Raw genomic sequence first — 11,557 nt, forward strand, 5'->3', positions numbered from 1 at the left:
TGGTAGGAGCGAGGCAGTTATCTGGGGCATCTGTATCTCTCAAGAGTGCCCTTTCCACTGCTTTCAGCTACTAGCCAGTGATACTATGGGTTTGCCTGAAGTTGCAGTTTCCATGCAATTAAAAATGAGATGCATATTCAGCACAGATTATTTTACAAAATTTTTACAGAAACTCAGAGAAAATACCACCTTTACATTTATGTATCTCAGTCCCAAAGTGCTGTACAGCTAAATACATGCAGCACTACCCTCAGACACAGAGTGTATTAACAAACTGCTGTAAGAATAAATGGGTTGTCAGAGGTTTTGCACTACGGTTTTCTTCAAAAAAACCCACAAACCAATATTTTTCTTAAAGAGGACTGGAAATTCAGGTCTGTTGTGGTGACTGGATAGTACCTGATGGAACAGTGAACCATTTCAATGGGCTGTGTAGATCTACCAGACAGCCTCCCCCGGACACCCAGGCCCAGAGCGGGTGCTCATCGGCTCCGTACTGTTCTTCAGCTCCCGCCGAGAACATGCCAAGGGAAGACAGGCTGGATGTTTCTGCAAAGGTGCTGACAGAGAGGACTGGATGCTTTTGGGCCTCCTTCAAGTCAATGTTTGTCCACTGCAGTTCTGCAGAGGGATTTGGCGATTTTGATCTATGCATTTCAAGATTTGCTTTCTCATTATTATTTGAAGGAACAGTGGCTTCTCCTTGGTCAGAGTCCAGAGCCAAATTTGCACGCAGTTCTGCTGTCTGGCTGCCTGTGCCGTTACCAGGGCTGTTGGCTGTAGCTCCCACCGGAGGCGTGTTGGCAAGGTTCATGGGTACACTTGGAAGCTCTGTATCAGAGGAAGTATCTGCATCACCCTGAATGATCGCGTTCGTTTGGTTCTGAATATCATCAGTAAAGAAACAGCCAGCACTGAAAGACAAATAGATAATTAACTGTCATTCAAAGCATGATAAGTTAGTACAGGTCTGAGACCATGGATATAAAAAAACCAACTGCAGTTTCCACTTTAGGAGATAAACAGCAGACTTCTTTTCCAAAGGTTGAACTCTACCAAGGGAAAAGAATCTTAACATAAATGCAGCAGACCAGTCTAGTAAATCTTGAAACACAGGAAGGTATTTCATTCATTTTTTCAAACAAACAGTGGTGTTGGCTGCCTACAACTCTCAAGAAAACACTGACGCAACATCACATTCTGTGGGTAGGAAATAATTAATAGGGTTTTTTAAAAGCTCATTATTACTATTTTTGTCTTAGCTAGAGAGGGCTTCTACTCAGAGCGCACTCTGACTCATAAAAGTAGCCTCTGCAGCACTCCTGACTTCAGGTCTTGCACAGCCAAAAAATCAGCCGTCAGTGGGGACTTACTGATTTAATCTGTCTAGGAAAGGAAACATAGAGCAGCACTCAGGAGGAAGATAAGTCCAAATAGAGCTGACATTCCTTCACAATATTTCACAGGTAACGCTTTCTCTCACTACAGGCTAGCCCAAAAGAAATAATGCTTTACTGCAAGTGTGCAGTGAATTCCAGAATGGCAGCTTCAGTTTCTATTCTGAATGCAAAAACTGTTGTCTATTGTTAATTTTAATGGCAAAAAATACAAAGGCTTTTTGGCATACATAATGATTAGAGATGCCTTCCCGGTTCCTCCCTGTCTGTATCACTTGAACGTAAAGAAATACCTCGTAGCATTGGAACTCCTGGCATACAAAGGCTTGAGCAGGTGTTTTACTAAGTACCTGAGCAGACTTGTTGAGCTCCCGGTCTGAGATCTGTCACTCTCCCGGCCAGATACAATTGCCTTCCATGTCTTCCCACTGAGCTCACTTGGTGTGACACCTTGACGAAAATAAATTGCTCTGTCATCGCAGCCGATTGCCCACACCTAGGGAAGGCAAGGGCCTGGTGAAGGAAATGGCACAGAATGCAGGTACATACCAGATACAAAAAAGATGCAGTGGTGAAAATTCTGCATAAAATATGCTGGATGCAGCATTTTCCTTTTGTGTTCTTCCTTAATGCTGATACTACAGATGCAGTATAAGATTCTGTACCATTAAGAGAAAACTGTGCACCTTAATGTGCCATACAGTAGACACTGACTCTTATCTTCTGGTAAAGAATTCAGCTACGCGTTCCTTCCTTGCAGTTCAAGCACAAGGACCTCTTGATGAGCTGTCCATATTGGCACTGCTGTCAGTCCTCGGCACATGTGAATACTGCCTGTACAAAGGGGAACGTAAATATCTTCACAACTGGTATACAGCTCGCTTACCTGGTTATTTAAGCCTACAGTGACCATCATCATTTCTCCAACCATTTCAATCCAGCTCGTCCCACAAGGATTATATGAGTTCACTCCTCTTCTAAACCACACCTACAACAGCAACAATCAAAAACTCTTAAATTTTAATTGTTTTAATTGTTCCTTCTACATTAGCAGGTATAAAACTGGAATTTAGTTTTTTTAGTGGATTAGTCTTAATCTCTAGTACTGAATTGCTGCATTGCCTAGGGAGTCACTTACCTCCTTTGTTCGTTTTCTTTATCAGGTAAAGATAAAATAATACTCTTCTTTTTACCCAGACTATGTGTCCTTGTGAGCAACTACAGCCAGAACAGCCCACGAGGAGACTTTCTGTTATGACTTTCTGTGTGAGAGTTAGTTTCTCTACATGTCAATTGTAGGCTATTTTTGGTCACTTTGAATAGACTTCTAAATAGTGTTCTTGTGTTCAAACCCTAGAAGCCGAGCTGATGGAAGGAACTGTCAGAGGGGTCTTTTCAGCAATACAGATCTTTAAATTGTGTTCCCTGAGACTTTTTACCAATCCCAAAATGTCTGGAGGCTGGGTACCTGGTAAAATTTCCATCTGCATTTAGCACATAGTGGCAAGCAACTACTTTAGAAGCTGTTGGTTGAATTGTGCAACAGACAGCTCACTTGACTATTTTGTGGCAGATCTGAAGAAAAACATGCTAGCTTATCTACATTTATTTTAGGGGTTTTATATGGCAGATGGAGCTGGCTGGACACAGTCTGTTACCATAGCTCAGCTGACAAGTAGCACCTCATTAAACTAGAGTAACTCAATTACTTAAAACCGCTACACATGCACAGAATTAATCTGTTTCTGAATTCAGTATGAAGGGATTATATTGCAACCAGCATAACAGCATTCTAGTACATTCTTCAAGACTTTCAAGTTGGACTTCATTATCCTTAAGGGTCCCTCCTAACTTGAGATGCTCTATGATGCTACATTAAAATCCCATTTAGAAAGTAGTCACACATATACACATCAGATATGTCAGTAAATTAAAAAAAAAACCACATTAAAAGGCTTATGAAGAGGGAAAAGCAGGATTGTGTAGAAGAGCACAGACAAAAATATTCCACATGCTGCTTTTGATGTAACCTTCAGACCTTATGGAAACAAGACTGTGCAGCTGGGAATGCCTTCCATTTCCATACTTGATATCTCTTAGAAGTAGGTCCCTTATTGCATCCCCACCAACATGGGCACTCACCTACCACATCTGTCTGACTTGGGTTTAGAAAACTGTTTTCAAGAGAAAAGCAGAAAACCTGTCTTAAAATAAATGCAACTATGTATATCACAAACCACAGAGCATTCCCATAAAAAGGGGAACGAGGATTCCACAAACCATGTGGATAGCAAGTCAAAATCACCAATGTTTCCTATGAAAGTGACGTGACTGTTTGAGAAAAGCAGATAGGAAAAGGGAAGAAAAAAAAAATAGAACAGGAGCATGACACCTTACTTTTCTATCCTTTGTAACACACCACACCACGTCAACACCCACAGAGACGTGCATAATCCCATTTTCAGAGCTTGGAGACTCCACAATACTCCAGGAAATTCCTGCAAGAAACGAAACATCAAATGCACTGTAGATTAATTTCTTATTCAAAACTATACAAATCAAAGGGGTTTCCAGATAAATTCAACAAACTTTACCTTGAGGGTTATTCCTATCAATTCCTTCTCTCACAATAGCTTGCCCTTCCCAAAGAGTTGCCCAAAGGAGGTCATACGGTCCACAGCTGATCTGTACAACTTCACCAGGAGTGGGGATTGAGGACCACATGGAACCTTCTGGATTGTGATGGCAGACGTTTTCTCTGTACCATACCTAGACAAGTTTAACAGAAATGCAACAAATAAAACTTAGAAAAATATCACTACAACAATGAAACCATTGAGGTAAGCACCAAGACAAATTGGAAAGAACAGTCCTCCTTTAACAACAGGATTTTTTTATGCAGCATGTGCACTCTGACCTTTAAAGCTATTTTTTTATGTTGATTTATGGAGCTGAAGCGATTTCCTTATGTACTAAGGGAGGCAGCTTTTCTACACACTGGCTTTTATCAGGGAAACAAATCTGGATTGAATAGAGTAACCTATTGCTACAAGTTCTGTGTATATTTCAACTTCAAAAAAACATTTTGGTGTATTTCAGAGTGCATTATATAAAGGAAGAATGACAAAATACCTAACAAAAATGTTACTGCTAGTGATAGCTTAACCTCACTTTCACTGAACAGAGCTTGTCACAAGCTGGGTAAAAAAACTCCACTCTCTGTGCAGCCTTTTTCCGCATAGGTCCATTTGCTAGTCTGGTCCTATTGTCTGTGCACTCTTCCATAGGTCACAGTCAAAATATGAAAGTCAAACCTAAGAAAGCATCTGGTGGTAGTCATATGAGTGCTCTAAAACATGACTGCTGAGTGCTAAATCCTAATTCTTTTCTTTGGGGACTTTTACTTGGGAAATGAAAGCATTTTACAATGGAAGCCTGTAGAGAGGGATGCTTGTCACTTATTACTGGGAAGTATGGGTGCTAGGAATTTTATTTTAAACTAACCGAGATTGCTTGCCTCTCCAGGCAGTGCCAAGCATGACTGAAATCTCAGTCTATCTGTTAAAAGTATTACATTCTTCCTCCCTGTTAAACTACAAGTTAGCAATTGTCTAGAGACAAAGGAATGTCAGATACATGCTGTAAGGATAAAGGAAGGAAAGCAAGAATCAAGTCTTTACAGCACTGAGAAAAAGAGGAGAGACCTTGTGGCAGGCCTAAAAAAAAACCCCCATATAGTTTTTAATAGAAGATAAATTGAAAACATTCCAGAGCTGGATTCAATATTGCCAAGTCAGGAGGTTACCATTTTCTTTGAAAACCATTTTGGAATCTCTTTCCTGAATCATTCCTGAATCCACCACAGGCACATGGCACAATGCTTTGCAAGTATCTCTATTTTAAAGCTCCCTCTCTTTGTTACCAGTACTGTAGCCTGCATTCTGGGCATTTTTCAGGATATAACATATTACTCACCCCAAGTTTTTAAGATTTGTCTGTTTATAGAGGTTTAAGGCTTCCATAACACCCTACGAGACAGTAAGCCTTTCCCTTTACTACACAAGTTGTTACATAATGTAGTCCCAAAGCAGCTTTTGCATCCTCTGCCAGATGCACAAACAGCCTATTTCCTTACCAATATAAGACAATAACAAACCTGCCTTGCTTTAAAAGCATTTCACTCCTTTTCAGTAGTAATTTGTATTAGAAAACTTTGGGAACATACCCTTCCTTGTAAAGAAACTGCCCATACTGATAAACGGCCAAGAGGCTCATCACTGATTTCCCATCCTCCAACGGAGATGTCATTGAAAGGGTCTGGCAACCGATCCGAGTCATCATGTGATACGATCTGAAGCAGAGAGAAGGAAGACTGAGAAGAGGAGACACTGCAAATAGATCATTTGGCTGGTGGCTTATTTCTTGCAGGTTAGTTTATGTATTGTTTACTAACGTGGCTGAGCATCGAGATTATTCTTCTCATTCAAGGCTGCTATATGCAGAGAGGAGAAGCACTGCCAAAGCAGCACGAAGCAGTCTGTGTTTTACCCCCTAACTAAAGGCAATTTGTACTCATAGAACAGTGCATACAGATGTTCTTTAAGTTGGAAAGTTGGAATATCACAAAATTACTATTTTTGTATTCTTAGAATGGAATAACAATTATTAAAGAATAGTGATTCATACAGGTAAAGGACACAGCTGGTGAATGACGCTAGACAGGTGCCACGTTGAAAGAGAGTGCTTTGTCAAACAACCAAAGGAAAACAAAAAGTTGTTTTGAAACTTGCAAAGGAGCCGAGCATCTATCTCCAACTGCACTACCATGAGATTTGGCACCTTATTAACAGAGGTTTCTATTAAAAATCCCAACCTTTCATTTAAGTCAAGGAATCCAGGTTCAGTTTACAAAACAGTGATAAAATATGAATTTCCTTGCACTTTAAAGTGATAATTTCAGAAAATCAGTTTATTTGATAGTTAAAAGATACAGAGAACCTTTGCCCAAACGTCCCGTGATTTGTATCTCCTGTATCTGATCCACCTCCTGCGTCTGACACAAGAATTCCATTTCTTATCCTTTGTGTAGGTGCTGGGGAAGTCTATGGCGTAAGTCCAGCCCTGCAAACAGAGGTTTTCTTATATGAAGATCAGGACCAAGAGAAAGCTTGAAATCATAACTCAGAGCAATTCTGTGCAAGAGGCACTCCTACAAATACAAGTTACTGGGCATGTCTCAACAGCCCTGATTAATAGATCAGCTAATTCCATGAATGATTTATGGATCATGCCAAAATTCCTCTGCATGATATACACAGAACAAACAAGACACAGTAAAGCATTTTACTTTCTTCTTAGTAAAGATAAATAACAATGGCATCCAGTTTGCCAGCATTTTATGGCCTGATCAAAAGAAAAAAGCTTCTGTAGAAGCTCCAATAGACTTCAAAAGCCTTCAAGCAAGATTGTTTCTTGTATTGTATTATAGTTGAGCTATTTCCCAGCAAGAAGTAGTTGTGGGAAGTTAAGTCCCTTTTATTTTTACAGACCTCTTACACTTCTATAAAAGTGCCTCTTATTTCACAGACTAAGGATTCCCAGAATAGATCTCTTTTTGGTACTGTTCACCTACCCCTTTCTCTGTTGGTTCCCCTCCAATATTTTCATCCACATACCAGTCAGACTCCCACTCCCAGTGTGGTGAAGGCAGTGTGAAACTATCAAGCTGCTGATGTTTTAGCCCGCTCACATCACTCCACTGCCAGCGGTCACTGGGCAGTAATTTCTCACAAAAGCCACCGACTGGATTCCAGCGCTGCCAGAAATAATAAATAAAATATCTGAGATCACATCATCTCATTGGACATCTACAGGGAGTCATAAATGATACCTTTCTTACTTTCTGCAGTAGAAGAGGAATAAATTCCTGGTGTGAATGGGAAAGTGTTCACACTACGAGCACCTGCCTAATATAGTCTTTAAGGAAGCTTTTTTAAGTATCAAAGAAGGGCTCACTGCAGAGCTAGTCCCAACCAAGTCACTTGCAGCTACATAAACAGGAATATCTGATGATATACGTTACTGCTAAGGGGCTTTTCTCCTTAGTGATGTACGGCTCCATGACACTGCAGCATTAGGATAATGCTGTATACACGGTCTTGGGATCTCTAATCCTCTCCCCATAAGAGCGATCATTACTGTCTTGCCTGCACTAGAAAAATAGCACAGCTTCTGTGACAGACACTCTGTCAGAATAACCGTATCAGTAAATCTTCCCCTATCTTATGTTATACTACGAAGGTTTTTTTCTCAAAATCTGGCTTTAATCAATTACAGAACAAGTAACTTGCTAGGGGGTTTGCCAATGCAGCTCTGATTTTCTTTTTTTCCCTTACACCCTTACCTACTGTAGAAATACTACCAAAATTTGTCACATAATACTGTCGTACATTTTAGGATACATGGAAAATGAGTCATTCAAAATCCTTCTATAATTTTCATGAAAAATATTGTTTACTTTTAGTAGTGATCTAATTGCTTTGCACATCTGTAAAATATTTGACTTTAATTTTGTTGTTGTTAGCTCTTGCGGAATATTTCCTTTTGTGCTTTCTAGTACTTTGGTTTCAGTTTTTTCACAGCCTAGAACAAACAAAGCAAAAGTTTTAAAATAACAAATAAAATAATACTGAAAGTTATGTATTTTTAAAGACGATGTTTGCATAACAAAAGGAACATTATTAAATGGCTGGAAAGTTGTATCAATGTTAAAAATGTTTAAAGTTAATTTATTGTATTTTTACCCATGCAGATAGTCTCAAGTTATATGTATCTCCACGCTTGCGAGAAATCAGAGAAATGTGCTCCAAAAAATCGTTCCGTTTTCTCTCAAATAACTTTTGGTTAATTTCAAAACAAAATACATTTCTTTTAAAATTCTATTTAAAGACATTCTTTTGAACTATGTCACACAGGTAGGACATTCTTGACACTTCTATGCAAAAAAGCCGGAAGCATCATACTTTAATGGAGACTAAGGTTTTTATTAGAGGAGTCTTTGAAACACTTTCTTAAGAATAACATATTTCTGACAATGTGTCTTTGTTGCCAGGAAGTTACCCTGGGCATTTTCTTAAGGAGATTGCGTATCTGCCACTAACGAAAGGAAAACATCAGGAAAAACAGGCTGTAGCACACACTGGAGTTGCTTTTAGTAATAGCAGGGAAGTACAACCTTCCTTTGGGAATTAAAATATGAAAAGAATAACCTGGTATTTGGACATATATATTCTTCAGAAACATCAGATAAAGAAATGAAAACAAAACCAAACAATCTTCTTGTGAGAAAAACATGCAGCGACGGCTGGCCTGCAGATTTGCTATCACTCCTTTTTGACAAGTACGTGGCAGCGTGATGGAGGTACCCACAACACGTCATACCTGGTTCTCATATGTTTCTTCCTGGTATCTAATGGGAACGTCACCCGAGAACACGTAGGTGTATACTTGGTGATCACAGGCTAGTCCCCAGCAGCACTGTTTGACAGCAGAGACCCGTTTGAATTCCAGCTGTGTGTCCTTACAGAGGTCCCAGTACTGGCCAACCGTAGACAGAGTGTAAACCCTCCCAAAAATGTCAACAGCCCACAAAAGGGAACTGGGCATGGCCATGTCTGAAAGGCAACAAGGAGGTATTAATGGAAATGACAGTTTTAAAAAATTGATTCTGAACCTACCATAGAACAGTCCTGCTCTGAGCCATCATCAGTCAGATTAAATAAAGATATAAAAAACAATCTTCTAAAAAGAGACCATGCAAAGCTGGCAGCCAGTCTTTCAGTCAGAGCTGTGCACTTACACCTCTTCGCTAGCTCTGAAAAACCATGTGAGAGACCTTGCTACTGGCACACTGCTGTCCACCCCACAAGAGCTCACATTAACGGGACAGCTTGGGCTACGGACAGAAGTCAACACTGAACTGAGATGAAGTAGCCAAAAGCTTTGCTCTCAAGAGCTGGTAATGCTGACTGCACTACACACATCGCTCTGCTCCGCTCTACAAAGCCACGATATCTTATGGTATCTCCTCTCAGCCTCCTCTTGGTGTATGCCAGCAGAGCTACACAGGTACAAAGGAAAAGATCTGAAAGGGAGCTTCTCCACAAGCACACATCTAGTTTTAATCCATGGACATATTACCTACTGCTGCCAGCAAATCTCTTTCCAGAGCACTCCGGTGACCACCTTGGGATCTGATCTTTATTTTACTATATATAGCTGTGGTATTTATTTAAGTATACGTAGAGTGTGGTTTGACAGCAGAGACCTGGTTGAGTTCCATTCCTGTTTAATCACGTAATAATCTGGCGTTTTCTATGCACTGCAGCCCTACCCTTCATGGAAGGGTCAGCATTTCATGTGAGGCAGGTGCACAGCAGTCCTTCTGGAAGCCAGGAAAGGCCAGTGTACTTCTGTCACTTGGCCTTCTGGGTGCCCTTAAACTGAACAAATTGTGGTCGTTCTATAAATCTCACAGTCAGAATTACTGACAGAAAGGACTCATATCCAATACAATAGAAGAATAGCAGAATCCTTGCTTGGAGTCAGCACGAACACTGCTTCTCCACTGTCAAACAGCAGTTGTGCTTTCAATGCAAAAGTCTAAGGAGACCTGCCTGTGTGTATTGTAACTGACAATACGTGGTGGTACAGAGGGAGTAACTTGTACAGCCTATGTGAATGGTGGAGGTGAAACTGTAGAATATCTGGCAACAGCTAGGCCATTGTCAAAGAACAACACACTGAAGTCACAGGGGAATCCAGGGAGGACGTTTCAGAGTTCTTTGAATTCCTAGAACTGCTGCTGCTAAGTAGTTAAAAGGTGGATCCACCAGGTGAATAACAAGTATCACTGAAAAGAAAATTTATAGCAGTAGAGAACGAGTGAGGCGAGGGAAAGATCAAAAGCAAAGTTCTTCTATTAGTTGTGGCAGCATAACTATGATAATCCCCTAGGTTTGACTTTTTATGTTGACTTTTTTGTTGTTGTTGCTGGGAGTATGAAGGCAAATATTACTGCCTTTGTCTGCTCTTGGACCAGCCATTTATCTTCTTTATATCCCGCCTTTATATCTTAGTAAAAGTAGGACAGTACAGAAGGACATAATAAGGAAAAAATGTAATGGAACAAAATGAGGAGAGGGAAATCATAATATGTGTACCACTGGGAAAATAAAGGCTGTGAAAATAAGCTCCTTTCAGTGTTAGCATGTATAATTCTGCAAAACGGTCTTTATAACAGAGGAAAACATTATGCATGTAATCTCAGACAACCAGAATGCCATCGTGTCTGCAGTAAAGGAAGCATTACGGGTAACACAATGAGGATATTTACCTAGCCAGATAATACAGAAAAGTGATGCTTGGCTACGTTAAAGGTGGACAAATATACAAATGAAGCCTGTACCTGGAATTCCAGGGTAGGCAGGCAGAAGAGTACCTGGAACAGTTCAGAAAAAGGTAGTGAAATTTCCAAAGATTACAAAGTTAGGAAAAATGTAGATGGGACATAACTAAAATAACCCAAATACAAGCAACTGGAGTAAAATACTCAAGGTAGCCAAGATAACCGAGGATTTATGCATATTATTCTGAACTTTCATGACAGGATGTTTGGAGAATCACGGGAAAAATCTCAAATACATTTGGGATTATAAACTATTTTCGAGACTTCAGTTTGTGCCACTCTGCACTGGTTGTGCTGCAGAAGATGAAGGCAGATGTTGCGTGATTCTGAAGGATGCTCAGCAACTTGTTGCTCACATGCATTTCAGTTAATGCAGAAGTTGTCTCCTATTCCCTGGAGACTGGAATAAAATCAATCCACACCTGCTAAACTCTTCCCCATCCCTAAACCCTGCCAGGTGACTTCTGACAGAACCAAAACTGCTTAAATGAAGATGAGACCTTGTTAATTAAAATTTCCACCGGCCTTGCCAAGGCCGACTGATACAGAAAAAGAAAAACATCCCAACTCCTTGCGTATTATAAAAGCAGTGAATTTCTCGGGCGAGAGGGGCCGTGCCCCGTCCTCAAGCGGCGGCGAGACGCCGGGCAGGGGAACCCCCGCAGGGCTTGACGCGCTCCCCCGTGAACTGCGC

General features: G+C 40.5%; 1 protein-coding gene across 1 annotated transcript in view; it reads right to left on the reverse strand.

Moving 5' to 3' along the window:
- Nucleotides 1-9,068, reverse strand: part of TECPR1 (tectonin beta-propeller repeat containing 1) — a 21,283-nt gene extending 12,215 nt beyond the window's left edge. The window contains exons 1-9 of the mRNA XM_009878432.1: nucleotides 8,838-9,068; nucleotides 7,030-7,212; nucleotides 6,396-6,518; nucleotides 5,623-5,748; nucleotides 3,992-4,166; nucleotides 3,795-3,895; nucleotides 2,284-2,385; nucleotides 1,748-1,893; nucleotides 400-914 (exon numbers count right to left, since the gene is read on the reverse strand). Of these exons, the coding sequence (XP_009876734.1) occupies nucleotides 400-914; nucleotides 1,748-1,893; nucleotides 2,284-2,385; nucleotides 3,795-3,895; nucleotides 3,992-4,166; nucleotides 5,623-5,748; nucleotides 6,396-6,518; nucleotides 7,030-7,212; nucleotides 8,838-9,068 (1,702 nt within the window). The remainder of the gene's footprint in view (nucleotides 1-399; nucleotides 915-1,747; nucleotides 1,894-2,283; nucleotides 2,386-3,794; nucleotides 3,896-3,991; nucleotides 4,167-5,622; nucleotides 5,749-6,395; nucleotides 6,519-7,029; nucleotides 7,213-8,837) is intronic.
- Nucleotides 9,069-11,557: the final 2,489 nt, after the last annotated feature.

The sequence above is a fragment of the Apaloderma vittatum genome, unplaced genomic scaffold (assembly GCF_000703405.1).
Source record: "Apaloderma vittatum isolate BGI_N311 unplaced genomic scaffold, ASM70340v1 scaffold9481, whole genome shotgun sequence".
NCBI classification, from domain to species: Eukaryota; Metazoa; Chordata; class Aves; order Trogoniformes; family Trogonidae; genus Apaloderma; species Apaloderma vittatum.